The sequence below is a fragment of the Panthera tigris genome, chromosome A1, assembly GCF_018350195.1.
Source record: "Panthera tigris isolate Pti1 chromosome A1, P.tigris_Pti1_mat1.1, whole genome shotgun sequence".
Classification (NCBI taxonomy): Eukaryota; Metazoa; Chordata; class Mammalia; order Carnivora; family Felidae; genus Panthera; species Panthera tigris.
Window position 1 is genome coordinate 28,110,565 of NC_056660.1, and position 23,157 is coordinate 28,133,721.

General features: G+C 38.6%; 1 protein-coding gene across 3 annotated transcripts in view; it reads right to left on the reverse strand.

The window, feature by feature from the left end:
- The window catches only part of DGKH (diacylglycerol kinase eta), a 162,595-nt gene that overhangs the window by 63,867 nt on the left and 75,571 nt on the right, over window positions 1-23,157 (reverse strand). Inside the window, exons 1-3 of one of the 3 annotated variants that reach the window (XM_042977286.1) lie at window positions 18,838-18,858; window positions 2,708-2,812; window positions 2,273-2,405 (exon numbers count right to left, since the gene is read on the reverse strand). In XM_042977286.1, coding sequence (XP_042833220.1) covers window positions 2,273-2,405; window positions 2,708-2,788 — 214 coding nt within the window. In that variant the 5' untranslated portion in view covers window positions 2,789-2,812; window positions 18,838-18,858. Of the gene's footprint in view, window positions 1-2,272; window positions 2,406-2,707; window positions 2,813-17,536; window positions 17,626-18,837; window positions 18,859-23,157 lie in introns of those variants that run through there. The other 2 variants (XM_042977280.1, XM_042977273.1) reach the window with 2 other exon arrangements.

Here is a 23,157-nt window from a genome sequence, read left to right on the forward strand (position 1 = left end):
AAGCCTTCTGGTGTATTTCTAACAATACCAAGGTAGGATGCCACAGATTTAAAATTTTTATCAGCAGAGGGGTGCTCCTGGGTGGCTCTGTCGGTTAAGTGTCCGACTTCAGCTCAGATCATGATCTCACAGTTCATGAGTTCAAGCTCCACACTGGGCTCTGTGTTGACAGCTCAGAGCCTGGAGCCTGCTTCGGATTCTTTGTCTCCCTCTCTCTCTCTGTCCTTCTCCTGCTCAGGCTCTCTTTCTCTCTCTCTCTCTCTCTCTTTCAAAAGTAAATAAACATTAAAAAAAATAAAATAAAATTTTTATTAGCAGAGAAAATGAGTACTAACAGACATTCTTCTAAAACTATTATTTAAAAATACAATAAAGAGCCATAAAGAAGTCAGGAAGGCTTCATTATTAACAGAATAACATAACAAACTTATTTAAAGACTTTTAAGTTTCTTATTCTCATCAGCTAATGTAATTTTCATTTTTCCTTTAAAATGTTTAGAAACGACTTAGTCATCCCAGCTTAAACTCAATTCACAAACAAATATATTTAATAATGCCTAATTCTCAAATCGGAAGGGTACCACAGAGTAGCTCAGATCTGATATCTTTTTTTAGCTTTTTTTTTTTTTTTTTTTTTTGGAATAAGAGGTTAGGAGGCAACACTAAGGGGACCTTCGAAAGAACACCTCTGAGTATTACAGACCGGGTAAGAGTAGACTCAGAGCTAGGAACCCTTTCAGATTACTAAAGTCATAAAGAGTAATTACACCTGATTTGCAATCATTGTTTAAATCTAAAAAACAAAAAACAAAAAACAAAACATGTGTAATGGCTCTTCCAAGTGTTTGTTTTCATGCATTTTCATGCATCAATCAGGCCATGCTGCAATCTTCAATTATTCACTGGATGGATTTCTTACACAGCACAGCTACTAACTTCCCCAAGTTACTTGACTAGAAAAGTAGCTTTCCTGTTTATATTCTCTCACTTAATTTTCATAGTATCTATACATAATATAAATGACTATTATCTCCGTTTTACATATGAGGAAATGGAAGTCAAAAACAGTGGAACTATTTCTCCTGGTCACCATTTGTAATGCTGGGAGCGGAACCAGAACCCTGAGGGTAAAACTGAGGAACTCTATTCTCAACCTCTGTGCTGTCTCATATTAAATAGCTGAAACTATGACGTATCTCAGATTTTATACCTTAAAATGAACGAAAACTGTGACTCTATTACTATTTTATTATTCAAGAATAAAAAGCTATTCAAAATTAAGACGTTTCTGTATTAGAGAAAAAAAAGCCAGTATTAATATTAGATATAGTTCAGAAAGTAAAGTGTGCTCACTGAGGTACGGAATTAAATAAATCTAAAGAAGTTATGAGTTTTCTTTTGGTAATTATTAGTATATTTGCTTCTAGTGGTCACTGCTTTTTAATTAAAAAATGCACAAATCCTAATACGGAAACTACAGCATTGGCCTTATTTTTAGAAAAGGATGGCCTCCATGTAAATGAAACATAAAATGAAATAAAAGAAAACATTTAAAATAACGAAACAGAGGGGCGCCTGGGTGGCTCAGTCGGTTAAGCATCCGACTTTGGCTCAGGTCATGATCTCAAGGTTCGTGGGTTCGAGCCCCTCATCGGGCTCTGTGCTGACAGCTCAAAGCCTGGAACCTGTTTTGGATTCTGTTTCTCCCTCTCTGCCCCTCCCCCTCGCATTCTGTCTGTCTGTCTGTCTCTCTCTCTCTCTCTCAAAAATAATAAAAAAACATTTTAAAAAGTTAAAAAAATAATGAAATAGAAATAACAGTAGAAATAACAAACACCAGAAATTCTGTCAGCATATGTGCTGTCCTCACTGAAAGTTTTGTTCTCCGCAATCAATTCAGAACAGAAAAAGAATTCTAGAAAACCAGCATGACAGACAAAGTCTAGAGATGTTTTGTGGAGCACCTGCTAGTTCCTCGGGAGCGAAATGCTACATTTTGGTTTCTACTTCCTTCCTAATGATTCGTATCATCTTTCTCTCGGTAAAATATTTCCCCATCAGTCCTGTGTGCTCCGAGCTCCACTTTAAGCTGCAGTGAAACTTAAACACTGTGTTCCCACTGAGGTGCTCCCAGATGCAGCTCCCACCCGAGGGAAACGTTTTCCTGGGGTGATGTTTCTCTGTTCGCAGCACAGAAGTACCCACAAGATGTGGCAGCATCTTGCCACAGTGGTCAGTGCAGAGGGAGAACGCAGGCTGGGCGCTACAGTACCTTCGCAGGACAGGCCGTGGGAGGTGACTCCAGAAAGACTCTCTCTGCACACGTTACAGAAAGTGGGTCGGGCATGGGAGCAAGCGTACCAGTTATGCATCCCTGAGAAATGTTCCACGTTAAACTGGGCCACCTAGAAACGAGACACAGGTTTGGCAAACAAGAGAAGGAGACGACAGCGAGTTAACATTTGGAATGCATGAGTTATGATTAAAGTTTCAAATCCGTAATTTTTACAAGAACATTCTCCTTTAAGTAAAAAAAAAAAAAAAAAAAAAGAAAAAAAAAGAAAAACAAGGAAGAAATGTCAATATCAGATTTAAGCAAGTTACTTAATGAATCTACACATACTTTGCTTTGTGGAATATAGCTTTAGTTCTTCAGATAACATTGGTTTTCTAAGAACATGAGGCGCCAGAAGAGAAGCCACTTTACCTCGTAAGGCTCTCTGGTCTGGACAGACTTCAGTGAGCTCATCCAATCCTCCATTTCCTTCCTGTTCTCAGCGCACAGCATTAGTCTTCTGAAGGGAGTGATTATCTGAAAGGGGAATTCAATCTAATGATTGTTAATCACTGAAAGGACAGATTACTGCAAAACTTAGCAATCGCGCGAGGAAATTGTATTTCTAAACTCAGAGTCCTCATTTCCTTGATGAAGCAAGTGAGAGTCTCTGTAACGTAAATAATTTTCTTTCTCTGAGTATGATACAATGGGGTCTAGGAAAGAAAACTTAGTTCTGAGGAGGAATTTCTTGTCTTTAAGCTCACTGCTATTTACTTAGACTTTTTTAGTCCATTACCAAAGACTGTGAATCCAAATCAACAATGTATTCTTACTTCATGGAAGGTATCTTGAAAAGTGATTTTAAGTATGCTTCGAAATAATTCATGGTAAGCTTCAAATTAGTACATAGTTTTCGGTATGGAAATTTAAAAAAATTGAAAACCAGAGGCATGCAACATCGAATGATTCATAATTGGTTTTTGACAATATCAACAATATTCTGTTATTAAATAATGTGGGATTTACATACCATTTCCACTGTCTATTTTAATATGATTTATATGAAGGATTGTTTCTTCGTTGTATAGAATTCCCCTATACTACTTTTTAGCGAGAGCCAGGGAGGGAAGAATTAACATAAAAACCCTTCGGTTGGCTTTAAGGGAAGAAAATAATTGTGACTCTTATCTTTTTTCATGTCACTAAAGAACACAGACCAAGAGTCTTACAGCAAATGAAATGAAGGCTTTGTGCTGTTATAGCATCAAAAGTGCTCCAAAGTGAGATTCTGAAATGGCTTGAAATTAGCCCTATTTATGTGTGAATACAATATTCTGTTTGTAATCTTGAAGTTGCTAAGTCCTAAGCATTCACTGCAAAGAAGGGACTACTTATATACTTGTGGAAGAAGAGCAAAATTTACACACACACCTAGAAACTATTTCCAAATAATAAGTTATATATTTATATAGCAAATAAGAACTTTTCTTAAGTTAGAAGCCATTTGATCGAGTGATAATCTACATACTTCATTATAGCACAGATTTCTGAAGTCATGAAAAAGGAATAATCATCTAAAAATAAAAGGAACAATTCCCAACAGGAGTAAACCAGCGAGCCTCAAATCAGTACTGTTCATCATAGGAAATAAGTCCATTATTTAAAACTGTAGAGACCAGCCCAATCTTAGCTACTCACCGCTCATTGCTTCCTTTCTTTGGTCTTTAGTGTAGACTGCACAATCCTTCCTTAAACCAAGGGGCCCTTTCATACATCTGACAGGCACTCACACTTAAATACAGTCAGCCAGAAGTCACATGGAGGAGAAGCATCAACCGTTCAGCTTTGGGTATTTGTTAATTGCATATGAAACTGAACAGAACCTCACTTCTGCATTTTCTTCTGTTTTCCACTACCCTCTTTGGATAAAGCTTTTCAGCAGTTGGTCACTTCTTTTCCTGAATAAATAGTTAATGAAAGAGCACTGACTCCCTCATTACTCAGGAGCTAAATGGATGCTTTATTGCTTCAAAACGTTTTTCTAGGACAGCTCATCCAATGCAGCAGAAGAGATACCATTATATCATAATACTCTCCTGGCTCTGATGACTGGCATGGTACTCCAGAAATCTCCCACTGACTGACTGAATAAATCTGACATTTACCTGAATAAGTATTTACCTCTAGCATTTGTTTTTCTTTCTTTCTTTCTTTCTTTATTTAGTTAGTTAGTTACTATACTATATGATGAACTCTAAGGATTCCCTCTCTTTCACTATGATCTTGTAGTGAGACAAATATTATTCAGATAAATAAACCAGGCTTGTTATTTTATTCTTTGATTTTGTTTTGTTGTTGTTGAATTCGAAGGAAAGCAGTATATTTGGTGGTTTTAACTATCTTTAATGCCTTTATATTCATCATAAGTCATCGTGAATTCAACAACAAGGGGAGAAAAAGAATAGGGAAACAGCTTCTAATTTTTCTTATAGCTTTTGGAACTACATAAATGGCTCAATCCTAAAAAAATTTCAGCAATGTATATCACACTGATATGCCAATGAAGTAAATGTATAATTTTGCAGCTTCCTCCTTTTAACATAAATTTGTTTAAAAGTGGTCAATAATAAGCAAGTAAACATCATAACACGTTCTTGGGGCACCTGGGTGGCTCCGTCAGTTAAGCGTCTGACTTTGGCTCAGGAGGTGATCTCACACTTGGTGAGTTCGAGCCCTGCATCAGGCTGTCTGCTGTCAGCACAGAGCCTGCTTTGGATCCTCTGTCTCCCTCTTTCTCTGCCCCTCCCCTGCTCATGTGTACATGCTTGCTCTCTCTCAAAAATAAATAAACACTTAGAAAAAAGATCGTAACACATTCTTAAAAGAAATGTTAAGTTTTTAAGAGCCAGAAATAACTATAAGCAATTTTGATTTACAGGCCTTGTGATCAAGGGTGATTAACAAAGCCACTGATTATAGTTATAAGAAATATGCATGAAAAAGAAAATCTTTTGCAAGTCATGATGCAGAGATGTTTGGTTTTGTGGCTACCATATTAAAAATGCTTCCTCCAAAAGCCTGGAGTAGTCTGGGCCTAACTGAAGAGAAGGCTGGTTTACCAACCAAACCCATAAAGTCTCCCAGATTGACCCTTTCTCCTCTGGGGTAATCCCTCACCAGCCCACCAAAGCTCTGAGTTCTCTCCCCACCTTTTATTTGAATTCTTCCTCATGTTCCACCTTTGTAGGAAAGAATAGGATAATCATAATTGTTAGCTGACAGGCTCTGGTTGTATCCTAACTAAACTCCCTTACACTACAGTGGTTTCTCATCCAAATCTTTATTAGGAAAATATTTGAGAAGCAGCAAACTCTGAAAATTATTTGCTTCTCACTCTGAAAGTATATTGAACTCAGCGTTTTTATTATGACAGGTGAGTAGTGTGGGAAGGTGGAAAGACAGAGGTGTGGGAGGGGGCTATTCCCAGGGAGGGTTCTCTGAGCCTGAGGGGGAGGACGTAGGCCAGGAAGTCTAGAAGACTAGAGCCCAGAGCCCAGAGCCCAGAACCCAGGGGTACAAACCATATGGGCTTTGCCTTAACAGTCCAGAAAGGAGATAAGGAGGTAAACCAAGGTTTGCTTGTCTGAAAAAGTGCTGTATAAGATGAACACATAGGAGAGCCATCTAAATCAGTTTCCTAAATGCTACCTCAAATAATATACAAACTCTCCATTAATAGAGATATTGCTCCATTTGGAGAGTTATTGGCCTATTTACTATTAATCCAACAACACTATTACCTATGGATAAGAATCAAAAATTTTTCAGTCTGCTAAAGCATATAAATACATAAGAAAGGAGACATTAAATACATAAAGTTCTATAGAAGAGTAACATTATAGTTAAGACTTTAAACACATAAACATGCACAGGGAAAAAACCCCCACAAATACTGTATTGGTGGTCATCTTTCAGTGAGGGGATTACAGAGAAACATAATTGTATTTTTTTGTTTGTATATGGTTTCTAAAGCAAATATGTAGTACTTTTGTAACAAAAACACTAATTTTTTTACTAACGGAAGGATGGGAATTCAGAATTTAAAACTTTGCATTGTTCTGAAGCAGTTCTTTTTTTTTTTATTTAAAAAAATTTTTTTAATGCTTATTTATTTTTGAGAGACAGAGAGACAGAGCGTGAGCGGGGGAGGGGCAGAGAGCGAGGGAGACACAGAATCCGAAGCAGGCTCCAGGCTCTAAGCTGTCAGCACAGAGCCTTACGCGGGGCTCGAACCCACGAACTGAGATCACGACCTGAACCAAAGTTGGACTGAGCCACCCAGGCGCCCCCGAGGCAGTTCTTAAAGTTGGCTGCACATTAGAATCACCTGGGGGATTTTTTAAAAAATACCAATGTCCACGCCACACTCCATACCATTTAACTCAGAACATCTGAGGCTGGAACCCAGCCGCCAGCTTTTTTTTTTTTTAACTTCCAGATAATTGCAAAGTGCAAGTATGTTTGAAAACCAGTGTCCTGAAGATATTTTACTTGTTCCCCACAACACTGTTAGAACTTAAGAAATGACAGAAGTTTCTGTAGCCAAGTGAATTACAGGGAATTGCTAGTCTGCAAATTCCCTACTGGAAGCCATTAAGGTAACAGCAGAGTGATTCAGCGCCCAAATTCTGGAGTCAGGCCCACTTAGAATGAAGACCAACAGCGTCCTTTCTTACTTGTGTGGCTGTGAACAATGTTTCCTCCTCTCTATGAGCCATCGTCTTGCACCTGCTAAGTGAGGATAAAGCATTAACTCCCAGCTCTACAGAGTGTGGTGTGGGATTAGTGAGACCATCCAAGTAAAGCATTCAGCACAGCGTCTGTTAGGAAACCAAAGCTCAGTAAATACTAGCATCACAGTTCTTGGCGCTGACAGCAATTATGTATCTATTTACAGACTTCTTCTGTAATGTATATATTTCTTTTTTAAGTGTGGTCCACAGTCCAAGACAACACAAACTGGAAGCAGTTCGCTAACAAAATAGTCACTGACTAGCAAACCACCAAAACCAGAATAATGATAATGAGTTTTCTTTAGAAGATACTAGGAAAATATCAACAAACAGATTAGGAAAAATATTGTCTTCCCCCCCCCCCCCCCCAGCCCCTCCCGTTAACTGTGCTGGGTCTCAGCTTCCTCACAGCAGGAACATAAGATGGCAAAAGGCTTGGCAGAGTGGAGGGCATCAGATCCCTGTGTAGTACTGAGAGAGTTCAGCATGCCCTCTCTAGTAGGTGTCATGCTTAAGACATTCAAATAGAGAGTTTCTTCTTCTAACTTAGATTTTTGATTCTGCAATGAAGGGCACTTTACAAACTTTTGTGGTAATTTTTTTTTTAAGCTTACTTGTCAGTTTAAAAAAAAATTTTTTTATGTTTATTTATTTTTGAGAGAATGAGAGACAGAGCATTAGCAGGGGAAGAGCAGAGAGAGAGAGAGAGAGAGAGAGAGAGAGAGAGAGAGAATCCAAAGCAGGCTCCAGGCTGAGCTGTCAGCACAGAGCCTGACGCGGGGCTTGAACTCACGAACCTTGAGATCATGACCCGAGCCAAAGTCAGATGCTTAACTGACTGAGCCATCCAGGTGCCCCAAACTTCTGTGGTAATTTTAAATGTCCAACAAACTTTTTCCACTAGGAAATCCTTATTTCTTTACACCAAACTGATCATCTCTGCTCTATCAAAATACTTAAAAATAAACTATACACATTTCCTTTTCCTTTTTATTTTTTAATACCGGCTTTATTGAGATATAATTCACAATACTATTCAATCCATCTGCTTAAACGGTACAGTTCAATAGTTCTTACTGTATTTACAGCATTGTACAACCATCACCATAATCTATTTTAGAATGTTTTCACGTCAAAAAGGAACCCTCTTAATAACAGTAACTCCCCATTTTCCTCCGAATCTGGCCCCACCCCCAGCCCTTCACAACAACAAATCTACTTTGTCTCTAGTTATAGAATGAATACATCATGGAAATAAAAGGCACAGCATAAGGAATATTGTCAATGACATTGTAATAGCACTGCATGGTGACAGAGGGTAGCTAGCTACCCTGGTGGTGAGCATAATGTTTACAGTTGCCAAATCACTATGTCATACACCTGAAACTAATGTAACATCGTGTGTCAACTACACCCAAATAAAAAAAATCAAATATTTTTAAATTAATTTTTAAATTAAAAATTACTTTTTTTTAAAAAACATTTAAAAAAAATTTTTTTAACGTTTATTTATTTTTGAGACAGAGAGAGACAGAGCATGAACGGGCGAGGGTCAGAGAGAGGGAGACACAGAATCTGAAACAGGCTCCAGGCTCTAAGCTGTCAGCACAGAGCCCGACGCGGGGCTCGAACTCACTAGCCGTGAGATCATGACCTGAGCTGAAGCCGGCCGCTCAACCGACTGAGCCACCCAGGCGCCCCCAAAATTAGTTTTTTTAATTAAAAAATAAAACTAGGTCTGACATCAAGCAAAATTGAAGCTATGTTTGATAATGACTACATAATTAATCTGTTTAAATCAAATCAGTTTCTTGACCCAAATTCATCTATAACGTTACCCTGCTCTCCCGACTTGAAATTCAAAATCAGTATCACTTTCTAGAGATGTCATGGCAAAAATAAAAAAGGGAAACTTTAAAACATGGAGTAAGAAAAGAGATGGACAGCATTGCAACATGGATGAACCTTAAAAACATTATGCCAAATGAAAGGAGCCAGTTACAAAAGACCACATATTGTGTGATTCCATTTATATGAAATGCAGTACTTATTTTTTTTATCCTTAGTGATTAATCCTGAACTGTCTGATTGAAATAAAAATTCATATGCAGTGAGAAGTCTTTCTTGGATAGCAGAACTAACAGGAAGTCTAAGTTTACTCGTAACAATTTTCTATTGCCTGAATTTTTATAACTTAGGGGATATAATCTGACTTTTGTTAAAGCCAAATCAGGTAGAATTATGTCTTTTTAAAACTAGGTTTGCTATACTTGAAGTTGCCAAATGCTGGGTCTTAACATACCTGCCTCTTCCATCCTCCCTCAAATATATTATCCAACTCTTAAGTGGTGTATGTTGATTTTTTCATTCCTCTTGTATGAAAGGAAATAATTCACTTGAACAATTGAAATGCGCCAGAATGCAATGTAGTCTCTCATCCTAAGTGAGTATCATGAGGGTAGAGACATTTACTCCTTTATTTCAAAGTGGCCCGGGGCACTCTACCTCCAAGAGCACAGGTCCTCAACCACATGGGTGCACCTGCATGGAGCTAAGAGTTTTTCCAAAATATACAAAACTTAGCTAGTCATGCTCCAAACCAGACTTGGTAAATCGAAATCTCATTTTGGAGGGAGGCATGGATAATTTCACACGTAATCAGTAGTTTGGCAAAGCTATACAGGTGATTCTGATGCACATCTTTGCTTATCAGCCATGAAGGGCAATGGAAGCATCCAACCCGTCCATTAATCAAGTCAGGATCTGGTCTAAGTAATGCAGAGAAAGTGCTGTTAATCTTTACGGCTCCGTATCTCCCTTTTCAGGACCCTTCTGCTCCCCAGTTTCCAGTGTTCTCATCTGTACTTAACAGTATTCCTTTGTATGCTATCAATCTGAAATAGTCTACCACCTACAGCACCCCAAGGGATATAACAGAGGTCACCAAATGATGACCTCTGATGTTTTTGTTTGGTCAATCTGTTTGAACCCAGAAGTGGTGAGTTATAAAACAACAACAAGTTAACATCCATTTTAGACAGGTACTTTGCTCATCACAGTACAAGCAGCTTAGACCTATTTTCTTCAGCTGGCCACTTCATACACTTAAATTACCAAGTGGCCCCTGGAGGCATTTGAGTTCGCAAGTCCTGCATAGATAGACTGACTCCTTTTTCTTCTGGGATCAATACTTCACTGTTTCATCATCCAATTGCCCCGAGTCCCATCTATTTTCTAAGATGACAACTTCTGACCTAAAAGTAAATTTTTCTGAGGCACTACCAGATGATAAAGGTTCAATGTGTATTTTCTCCCAATGATGCTTGAATTTTAGTGGGAGACTAAGAAAAGTACAGTCACAACAAATGCGCATCTGGCAAAGGAAGAGCTATGGACGTTTTCAACAGATAGTATAATTTAAGTCTGTAAAATAACAGAATTGTATATTAGGAAGAGACATTATTATACTGCTGCAATATAGTAAACACTCATGATATAGCTGTAAACACTGTGGAATCTGCATTACGTGCTCGTGAAGAGAGTAGTTCCATAAAATCGCAGAGCACACATTTAACAATATGTCAAATGAAGTAAAATAACATACAAAGATGTAGTGGGCTAACGATAAGACTGAGGTTGACAGGTAATTCACATACACTCAAGAGCCAATTATTAACCCATTGCTGGAATTTATAGGGAAATCCTGCCATGCCGATAGCACACTATTGTGAACAGGATCCTAAATCATATGGCTTGGATGCTGAACTAAGGTCTTCCTATTCCCTTTCAGAAAGCTCTACAAATTTTTTCAGATGTCTATTTAGAACTATATTTAGATTTATACACAAAACACACGTACACACCCTTTACTAAAAGTTAAAGAGGATCTTTGAAAGTCATTCTACCCTTCTGGTTTTGGCTGACTGATCATCCCTCCAATGGATGAGTCATTCTAGCTGAATAACAACGTACTGATCTTTGTGGGCATTCCTGTAATGTAGACTAGGAAGTACCAAACATCTGCATAGGTTCTCAAAATAAAGAGGGAGGCATTAGTCATGAACACAGGGAAGTCTGCCCCAATGCTGCTTACTTTTCTAAGGAGAAGTTATATATCATTTGTATATATAACATTAACTTCAAAAATGAAGCTATAAATCAAGTAATTACCTAAACTTTGGTATAAATAATTGAGAATTCTGTAGCATAGGGGCGCCTGGGTGGCGCAGTCGGTTGGGCATCTGACTTTGGCTCAGGTCATGATCTCACGGTTCGTGAGTTCGAGCCCTGCGTTGTGCTCTGTGTTGACAGCTCAGAGCCTGGAGCCTGCTTCGGGTTCTGTGTCTCCCTCTCTCTCTGCCCCTCACCCGCTCATGCTCTGTCTCTCTCTCTCTCTCTCTCTCTCTCTCTCAAAAATAAACATGTAAAACTATTATTCTGAGAAATGTACTAATTATAGAAAGGAAAAAGACCTCTGGACAAGAGCAGACGTCTTTGCCAAGAAGATGTCTGTCTTCTTATCTACAGGAATACTTGACTACAAACTTATGGCAAAAAGACAGTATCTCATTGATTCTTTAATCAGCTCTGTAAATTAAGTATGGAATTAGTTTTGTTACAATACATTGAAGAGAAAAAAACAAATGTAGATACTAAAGGGGTTGTCTACAATTACAAGCGGAGTTAAAATCTAGCACCGCCTACTGAAGAATGAGGGGTCAAGTAGAATGGTGTGAAAGGTTTGCTTTAAAACATTCCAGAGAAAATAGGGAAAGAGAGAGACGAGATGAAGCAATGTGGCAACACGCAGACGGCAGCAGGAGGTGGGCAATGGGAATGTGGGGTTCACAGTTACCCTGAGTTTGTATATATTTGAAAGTTTTCACAGTGAAAACAACTGTACCCAAACATTGGGGAACCCCAAGCAAAACTCTTCAAGGAACTAAGGAGGTGAGAGACCTGGGAGTCTTAGGGATATAGGCTCTATTCAATCCTTGCTCTGTACTCAACTTGCAGACCATACCTGCCAGGACTCAAGTTTCTGACCTTTTATGGCCTTCTCCTGTATCAAACTCAAATTAGATGAATAATGTGGTCTCCTTAATCAAATGACCTGAAATGTCCATAGAAGCTAAAGAGGTAAGTCTTCCAACCACTGAGTGAGATGGGGTGGGATGGACTGAGCTGAAGACAGCGTTGCAAATCTTACTTCCATATTCTTTTTTTTTTTTTTTAGGTTTGTTTATTTATTTTGAGAGAGAGAGAGAGCATGAGCAGGGGAGGGGCAGAGAGAGAGAGGGAGATAGAGAATCCCAAGCAGCTTCTGTACTGTTAGTGAGGAGCCTGAACCGGGGCTCAATCTCACTAACTGTGAGACCATGACCTGAGCTGAAATCAAGAGCTGGATGCTTAACAGACAGCCATCCAGGTACCCCAACTTCCATAATTCTTTTTTTTTTTAATTTTTAAATGTTTATTTTTGAGAGACAGAGAGAGACAGAGCACCAGCAGGGGAGGGGCAGAGAGAGAGGGAGACACAGAATCTGAAGCACACAGAGCCCAACGTGGGGCTCAAACCCACAAACTGTGAGCTTGTGACCTGAGCCAAAGTTGGACATTCAATTGACTGAGCCACCCAGGCGCCCCATCGACTTCCATAATTATTGAGCTTTGATGACTCTGCTTAAGATTAGGTCGGCACAAAACCTGCTTCTTGACTAAGAATAATGGCTTCATAACAAAGTCATTGTCCATGTTAATCTGATTTTCCTCTATAACCTAATGTTGTTTTTTTTTACTGCCTTAAAGTATTAAATATAAATAAAACATAAATTCTGATATGTTTCCATGAAAAAAGGAAGCACAGATTTCAATGCTATCAAGTACCAACCTTCTCATTACATACCCAGGATTTCCAATGTATCTCACATTCTAAAAAGTAAATTTTTCCTTTATTTCAATGTAAAAATCCAAAATACTCTAAAATCAAAATGTTACTGAAAGCGTTTAATAAAATATTAACAATAAAATAGAGACATGTAAGCTGGCAGGATCCAGGTTTCAAATAAGCAAATGAATTCAACATGGTCTAATTCATATCGTGTTAGAATCTATACAGAAAGTGTTAAAGCAAGCCATCTATTTAAAATCTTTTGGGGACTATCTAGTCTTTAAGATTCTGTTTCAGAGTAAAGGACCTACCTGGAACTTCCCAGAAGCCTCTGGTCCACTGGAGAACCAAAGACAGAAGGACATAGTGAAACCACAGAAGATAAAGACAGTCCCTGTGCAGGCTTCGCTGCCCCGCCCTGCCCTGCTCTCTCTGGAGAAAGGCCATGGCAAAGTCCTCAGGGAGTCTATCAAGAGAGACTTTCCGTGATGCTTACTGGGGTATCCTATTCTATCATTTATATAGGTAAATTACATGTATAATAATAAACCACTGCTTCTCTGAAGACTTTGATAAAGAAAGTTTGGATTCAAGTCGGTATTAACAGTTTCTTAGAATTCAAAAAAACTGTAGTTATTAATGTTTGATCAATCCCTATTGCATTAGTTTCCTGTTGCTGCTGAACAAATTATTCTCTTCAGTTGTGGTGGTAAGAAGTTTAAAGTCAAGGTGTCCAAAGGGCTGCATTCCTTCTGGAGGCTGTAGGGAAGAACCTTGTTTTTTCCTCTTCTAGAGGCTACCCTCATTCATTGGCTCATGGCCCCCTCCTTGCACCAAGCCAACTTCACATATTCTCTGACTAATTCCTCCTGCCTCCCTTTTACAAGGGCCCCTGTGATTACACAGGACCCACTGATAATCCAGAATGATCTCATCGCAAGATCCTTAACATGATCAAAACTACAAGGTCCTCTGCACCATATAAAGTGACATTCACAGGTTACAGACATTAATTAGGATGTAAATATCTTTGGGATCCATTCTTCAGCCTGCCACACTCACAAAATAACTATGATACACAATTCCAGCTTTTGCTATTGTAATAGTGAACTGGGAAATCAAGGAGACTATAATCTATTTTCCTATTATATTCATAATTCTAATTACTATCCATGGATGCAAACAACCTTTCCTCAGAAGAATTAATAGTTAAGTTCTTGAAAAATAAGAAGGGTGTAGGGGGCTATAATCTTGATAAATAAGCAGAATGATTACTTTTGCAGATCTTACACTTTCAAAGTGCTTTGCTGTCAGTATGATCACATATATTATCTCATTCCATCTTTCATATGAAAGGTCCATGTAGGATTTGAAAATGAATTCTGTCTGCCTCCCTAGCCATCTACTAGCAAGGAAGGAATATCAAAGAGTTTACTGACATTACCCTGGACGAACAGGCAGAAAAGGCTTCACATGATGCTCACTTTTTCTTCTCTTAAAAATGATCAGGGCAACTGTACAGTTATATCTCAATCCTATACATACTTGGAGATTCTTTAAAGATGAGCAAGAAAAGGTGCTGGTAAATTAATAATAATGATAATGATAATGATAATGATGATAATAATAAGAAGAAGTTGAAGGAGAAGGAGAAGGAGAAGGAGAAGGAGAAGGAGAAGGAGAAGGAGAAGGAGAAGGAGAAGGAGAAGGAGAAGGAGAAAATTTGCTAACATAGATAGGTCTCTGCAAACCAGGCACCTTTACAAAACAAAATATTGACAAGATATATAATCATATATAGTATCGGAAAGTATCACACTGTACATTGGAAACTGAGAGGGTTTTTTCTTAGCAGTAATTATAATAACAAGGATCACAGTGATTTTAGAAATTATTTATGTAAGCTATCACACACACTTCTGCTGTAAATTAGCCATAAGTACTAGTTAATGGACACATTAAAAGTTTTACCACACATTTAATATTTTCAGAATGTACCAGAGATTGGAACAAAGCATTAGCCTCATTCCCTTGGCACAAGCTCTATTTGTTTGTAACCGTAAATTGCTTTGTACAGAACACATATGTAATGGGAAAGTTCAAAACAAAATAATTATCTTGTTTGTACCAGTCACCACAAAACTAAAACATTTCCAAAACCTAAATTTTCCATTACACCACAATCATACTTAAGGAACAGAGAAGACACCGGATATGCTAGAAACTTACAAAGAGCCATGAAAATGATACCGAAGGAGTACTTTAAGCCATTTTAATAGTTTTTAAAGCATCTTTCAATTGCCTACTAGACATTGCCAAGATACCTTACCATCATTTCAAATTCTCAGTGTCTAATTCACAGTGCCTTCTTTTCACTCCCCACAAGCCTACTTGTATTCTTGTTTTCTACCCGTAATTAAAGGCATCATTTATATAGCAGTCCTCCCAAATTCAACAACTCTATGTTAGTCTCCTCCTCTCCTCATTCCTTTCCTGTTGGCCATGGCTCTCCAGTCTTTCCCACAAGATCTCTCATGCACCTCTTCCTTCCCTCCCATTACAGATGGCCTTTATGATGGTTTGCTTGAACAGTGGAGCAGTGTCCAACATGGGCTTCCTGCTAAATCCATAACTCTTGTCAAATGCATCTGATAAGAAGTTGCCAGAAAGGGCTCTCATGTAGCATTTAGAACTTTTTTTGAATAAGGAATAAGGATTTGTGACACAAACAAAAAAGTTCAAAATACATTTAGGACGAAAAGTACATCTCCCTCCCAAGCCTGCCCCCAGCTACCAAGTCTCCTTCCTGAAGGCACATATCTGTCAGCTTCTACGTATCTCTCCAGAGAAATGCTCTGTATTTACAACAAATATACCATCTTTCAAGGTTTAAATGTATAGCTGCCTGCACATACACACAAACAAGCACAGAGTAACAAACACAGAGTAACATTTTACACATGCTCACTGTTCTACATCTGGCTTTTCACACTGATCACAACTTGGGAGTTCGGTGTGCATTATTATACGCAGAGCAGACTCCTTCTTCTTCACGGTTGCGTAACACTGTACTCTGTGAAATATTTCATAATTCATTTCAACCAGTCTCTAACTTAAACATTTGGGGTATTTCCAATCTTGTGCTATTGCAGTGGGTAAGTAGCCTTGTCCATATGCCTTGGCATACATAAACAGTACCTTTCATGACCTCTGCTAATTCTGGATAGTGTGGGCAGGGAAGGCACTGATGAACCCAAGGACTTAAAAAACCTTCTTTACAATCTATCCCGTGAAGTGTGTATCTTGGTCATATTGTATTAAACCTCAGGTTAAAGTCTTTTGGAGGTTTTTCAGTAGCACTTTTGAGGACAGACCTGTGAGTCCTTGGTGGTAGGCATGCTTTTATCCATCCTGAAAAGGCATGTACAACCTGAAACATATTCACGTGAACAACAATCTACTTGTACAAAACAGCAACTCTAAATTCCTACAAGGGTTCTCAAGGGGAGAAGGATTAGCAGATTTGCCCTGATAGCTTTTCTTACATTATGAGCCTAACAAATAGAGCACTCCAAGTTTTTAGTTTAGCTACAAAAGGACCAATGGTTTCTTGTTTCCTAGAACTTTGGTCTGAGGAAGCTCATAATAACTTTAAAGAAGTATTTCTCCAGGCTATACTCTTGGAAAAGATGTTATATCATTACGTGAAAAGATAAACATGATGTACTTACAGAAACAATGATAACGCATTTCATTTCTAAAAGCCTGATGTCCAAGTGAGAGAAAAAAGAATGCAAATTTCAAACTCCACTTTTAAATTATCAGCTTTCATAGTATAAAGCCATCTATACTGCATATAAGTCAATTTTAAGAGGCAAACAACCACTCAGATTGCATTAATGTGGTATCATTTTAGAGCGCTATAAAATAGGTTAGCCACAGAGACATAAAAAATATGTGGTTTGCCATTATCAGGCATCAGATAATTTTGAGACCACTGCAATCATCAGTCACAGGCAAGAATCGTGTTTTTAAGACTTACTGTTAGCATAAACATCATCTGGTCATGATGTAAAGAGTTCAACGAGGATACAAATATTTATGGGTATATTATAATCTGTCATCATTGAGGAGAAATGAGGAAACTGTGTGCTTTAAGCTAAAACTTGAAATGACACATTTCTCTGAAAGGAAAACTAGGGTTTACAAATATCATTCATTCATTCAACAGCACATTCCTTCCTTCTTTCAACAAATACTTATTGTCTTTCCCCTCTGTTCCAGGCCTTGTGTTAACCCTGGGGATCCATGGTAAAGAAGACAGTCTTTGGGTATGCAAGAAATTTGAGTCCCCACCATCTCCCCTCACTCCTTGCCACATACACACACCATGCAAAGGTCTCTCCAATAGCATTCTTGAAGGATGGTCCCTTAGCTCTTGCTGTTTGGTAGAATGAGACTGTGTGCAAAGTGCCTGGGAATCTCTAAATCCACTCCTTGCCTACTCCCAACAAACCCCAAGAGCCGGGAGCCCCAAATTCTACATTAGCTGTATATAGCTATCAGCCATCCAACCTTGAGAAATTCATTTCAGCCCTCTGAACCTGAGTCCACTCTGAGAACTCTGTTCTTGAAGGCCCCTTCCAGTTCGTAGGGAATGAGAGGGCTACAGATTTCTAATAATGGACAGAGGCATTACCTCACAAGAGGCCTGTTCTATCAGATGACTCACGTTAGAAAGTTCTCTTTTAAGTAGAGCTAAAATTGTCCCTCTGTGAATTCAACTGTGAATCTTTTTCCTGCACACTGCAGTAACATAAAACCTGTCGACTGCCTCTTAGACATGAGAATCCATCACATATTAAAAAGATGTCATTTCCCCAAATCTTTCAGATAGAAAGTGGCCTCTAAAGTCAGTCAATCTCATGATTCCCAGACCTTTGTATAATATGGGTTGCCTTCCTCTGTGAGCTCTTGATCAACATTTCTATTCAAAATATAGTGCCCAAAATAAAATATAGTATTCAAAATCGGCAGTATGACCAGCAAGTGTTTAGCAGTATATCAGGCAATGCTATAGAAAATTCTGTGATTGACTTGGAGGAGAAGAGGCAACCGAAAACATAAAAAAAAACAGAGGAATACTATCTGACCAAACTCATTTAAAACTCCACAATAAATGGGGCACCTGGGTGACTCAGTTAAACATCCAACTCTTGATTTCAGGTCAGGTCATGATCTCAAGATTTGTGAGATCTGCTGTCTGAGCTGGTGACGCAGAGCCTGCTTGGGATTCTCTCTCTCTCTCTCTCTCTCTCTCAAAATAATAAACAAATATTTAAAACAATAAAAAAATAACTCCACAATAAAGAGTCACAATGGCAGAGTGGTCAGAGCACAGATTGAAGCCAGATGACGTGGACGGGTTCAGATTGTCACTATTTACATGTATTAGGTGTTGCTTCTCCATTTCAGATTTGTCATCTATAAAATGGAGAGCATAATACTACCTACCAGGACTGATATAATTAACTGAATGAATTATCAGCATTTCGAGACGGCACATCGTAGTTATAGTAAATATTATCATCAGAGTAGGTAACTTATTTATCTAAGTGATTATTTATTTAGATGATAATCTAAACACCTGTTTTGTGACATGCAGTCACAGATGACATAAAAATAACTTTTCATTCCTTCCTTTGTAATTGAAGATTGAGGTATTAGTGGATAAAAGTAAACTAACACTTCCTTAGGTTCAAAGGATCTGATATCTCTCTTAAGAGAGAAGATGAACTGAATTATAATAGAGAGGAAGCTAAGGGGAAAACAGAATCAACAAAAAGTATACATTAAAGAAACAAGTTCTGGGGCACCTGGGTGGCTGGGTCGGTTGGGCATCCGACTTTGGCTCAGGTCATGATCTTATGGTTTATGAGTTCGAGCCCCGTGTCACGCTCTGTTCTGACAGCTCGGAGCCTGGAACCTGCTTCGGATTCCTTGTCTCCCTCTCTCTCTGCCCCTCCCCTGCTCGTGATCTCTCTCTCCCTCTCTCTCAAAAATAAATAAGGATTATCCATTTCATCAGTTGATGGAATACTACATGGCAACAAGAAAGAATGAAATGTGGCCCTTTGTAGCAATGTGGATGGAACTGGAAAGTGTTATGCTAAGTGAAATAAGTCATACAGAGAAAGACAGATACTATATGTTTTCATTCTATGTGGATAGAATGTGGATCCTGAGAAACTTAACAGAAGACCATGGGGGAGGGGAAGAAAAAAAAAAGAGGTTAGAGTGGGAGAGAGCCAAAGCATAAGAGACTCTTAAAAACTGAGAACAAACTGAGGGTTGATAGGGGGTGGGAGGGAGGAGAGTGTGGGTGATGGACATTGAGGAGGGCACCTGTTGGGATGAGCACTGGGTGTTGTATGGAAACCAATTTGACAATAAATTTCATATTTAAAATAAAAAAATTAATAATTAAAAAAAATAAGCATTAAAAAAACTTTTTTTAATAAAAAAAGTAAACAAATTCTTAAGAACATTTTCCCCTCCCATTAAACAGCTGCTCATTTCAGTTATACTATGAATGTATAATTTTCAGCATTTTATGTGCCATAAACATTATATTCTCTGTATTGGTTTTCATGCCTACTTTTTGAAATTTCATTGGAGGAATCAAATCTAATGATAATCAACTTTCAGTCATGTCTGCAGTGGCAAGTGACCCCTGAACTAAAATGACTCTTTGTTCCAGTGCTCATTTAGTTCTAAAAATAAATGCTACCACATGGTTTCTGTGTTTTACACAACCGAGAAAAGCCAGCATGGGTGTGCAGTAACCGCGAGATTCCAAACGCACCCACAGATAGCTCACTGAAAATGTTCAGGGTAGTTAGATAAACCAAATAAATTGCCTCTGTATTTCTTTCTAGTTAAAAAAAAAAAATTAAAAAAGCTTTCTTTACAAACTTCCATAAAAAGTGTTAACAATGTCATACAATAATTTCCTTAAAAATGATGACTCATTTAAGATGTAGCCTAAATGACGTTAAAATGTAATGAAAGCAGTCATTTGGACAACACATTTTTTTTTAATTTTTTTTTTTTACCATTTATTTATTTTTGAGACAGAAAGAGAGCATGAACAGGGGAGGGTCAGAGAAAGAGGGAGACACAGAATCTGAAACAGGCTCCAGGCTCTGAGCTGTCAGCACAGAGCCCGACGCGGGGCTCGAACCCACAAAACGTGAGATCATGACCTGAGTCGAAGTTGGATGCTTAACTGACTGAGCCACCCAGGCGCCCCTGGACAACACATTTTGAAAAGCCTGATGTATAAATGTGATTGTGATGGCTTTCAAATCATTAAAAAGCTGTTCTTTATCATATACATCTACATAACAAGGTATGATTGAAATTTCATTCATTATAGCACAGTTGCTTTCCCGAATAACCTATTAATATGAGGTAACAGTGGAGATAAATCTTCACTGCACCTCTGAAACATAGGCAGGGTGGGACGTTTTCTCAAGATAAAGTTCATCCACATACTCCTTCAAAATTCCCAAACTTGTTGGGAATTGGCAACACGCTTCCACTTGTGAGGCGCACAGCGGGGATAATGACCTCAGGGTTATGACAGCCACTAGCACTTGGTAAACTATATGTGCTCGTCACTGGGCTGGGGATTGCGATGTGTTATCACATTTCACTTAATCCTCATAACCCCATGAGGCGGGCTCCGTCGCCGTCCTCAGTTACAGGTGAACTCATTTGTCCAAAGTCACGTAACTAGACAGGGCCAAGCAGGACACAAACCCACACTGTTGGACTTCATGGTCTAAAGTCTGCAACCGAGTAAGTCACAAAAAGCTGGGATATACGCATCATGGTAAGTGAGAAAGAGACAAACAGAGCAGCGGAGGTGAGAAGAGAGAGAGAACAGGGGCAAAGACTAACCAGATGGAAAGAACACTGTGTGAGAGGGAAGCGCCCTGGCTTATGCATCAGGAGGGCTGGGACCCTTCCCCAGGAGGCACTGGTGTGACCAAGGGGAAGTCAATTCTCTCCGGTCTAAGAGAAGAACACCTTTGCCTACAGCACAGTGGTATGTTAAAATAAAAACGTGAAAGTGGAAATAAAACACCAGAACACCATGCAGAAATCAATAAAACAAGAAAAAAGAAAGGAAAGGAGACAATTAGAAAATGAACGACAAAATTAAGAACGTCTCGTAGACGCCACCATTGTAGACATGCTATGGTAGAACTTAAACTACACATAAATTCGTGATGAACGTTAATGAATCCTGAAGGATTATAAATTGCCAAGAAGGCTGTCAGGGTTGTCCTTTTCCATTCCCTGATCACATCACTGACACCTAATGTCATGGAAAATGCTTTCAGTTTTTTGTTGTTATTGTCACTGCCGTCTATTACAGAAGACACATGTAAAACCCGAAACTCCAACCTTGGTTAAAATTAGCCCAATTTAAGGGCTAAATATGCATGTATGGATGTGTACATACACATATCTGTATATATTTAAAAATCTGTTTATTTCAACGCTGTGAGATCCGGAGGAAAGGAATTTGGCGATGTTGTGTGCCCCACAGAAACAGTCAGCTAACAAATGGGCGTTGTTTTAAACCACAAAGTTTGTGGTAATTTGTTACAAAGCAATTGAAAACTAACATGTACCTGAGGTGACTAAGACAACCAAAAAAAAAAAAAAAAAAACACCACCAAGAAAATTATTCATTCCAAGGATGGGAGCACAGGACTGTGCAAGGAAGGAAAAGTAACCATCAAGTAGGCAGGTCTGAACCATGTCCACAAGTCCTTTTACGCAACGCTCATGGTGTTTATGTTCCCTCCCTTGAAGCTCAGTCAGCCTTAGTGACTCACTCGTAACCCACAGAATGAGGCAGAAATGATGCTGAGTAACCTCCCATGTTAAGTCAGTTTCTGCCGTGGTCTCTAAAACAGTGCTCTAGGACCCGTTCTACTAGAGAGCTTGGCATTGGGTTTTCAGGCAAAGCACTGCATTTCTGTTTTCCATTCGCTAATTATAGATTTTCCATTTACTATTGTCCCTTGTCAATATATCATCCTTAGGGACTTCAAGGCATGGCTGTAGTGAAGCTGAATTTGGCCATTCCTGTATTCTCTAGCCATAATACCACCAAACTACACCATTAACCTTTGACATGAACTAGCTAAAATAACAGCATTAATAGCAGTCAATGCAATCCAGAAAGGTAGGATATTTAAATATTTAAAGATAGAGAGGATTGCCAATTATTGGTTGAAAATCTATCTCTTATTCTATTTTATGCCATAGAAAGTTCTACCAAACTGATTTGCTATAAGACTCTAAGCAATCTGCCTAACATTTTAGTCTCCCCATTTCTGGACCAACAAATTTCAGGAATAACGTTTGGTTGAGTGGATAAATTTGTTGAAAACATTTCAACCAAAAGTCTTCTCATGTGTAAAATAAACTTTCATCTTATTAATTAAATCAACAAATACTTATGGGTAAGGTACTATGAGGTAAAACAACATGACAGTGTTTCTGTCTTCAGGGAGCTGATAATAAACATAAGTACCTAATTAAATAAAAAGGCAGAATATAGTGAGTTCTATAATAAAAAAGACACAACAGGAGAGATTGAATGTACTTGTAGGCCAAGAAAGAGCTATGCAAAGGATCTGAATAACTTCTCTTAAATCCAAGCTTTTCACTTCCTTTTACCTTTATATACACCAACACCTTGGACCTCATCTTTACCTGAAATTGTTCTATCTTTCAAATCTTAAATTTTGGAACCCTCTTTCAAACTAAATTCTAGATCCCTTTTGGGGGGAAACTCTTATTGTCCACTCCCCCATGAGTGTCCAGTGTCCACAGAGGGGAGAGGACTACTAGGGAAGGCAAGTGGTTCATCACCCTACCCCACCTTCACTTGGGAGGAAGGAAAAAGAAGCAACAATTTATCAGAAGCTCTGTACTTAATGGTTGTTGGGTCTTGTTCAGCCATGAATAAAGCCGTCCCTCACTCCCTACGTTTTATTCTCAAGAACCGAGAACACAGAGGGGAAGATGGATGAGTTATTGATCCCTCAAACATCCAATAATCCCTTTATCTTTCTGTCTGATACATCCTACAAACCATCTACCCTGGATCA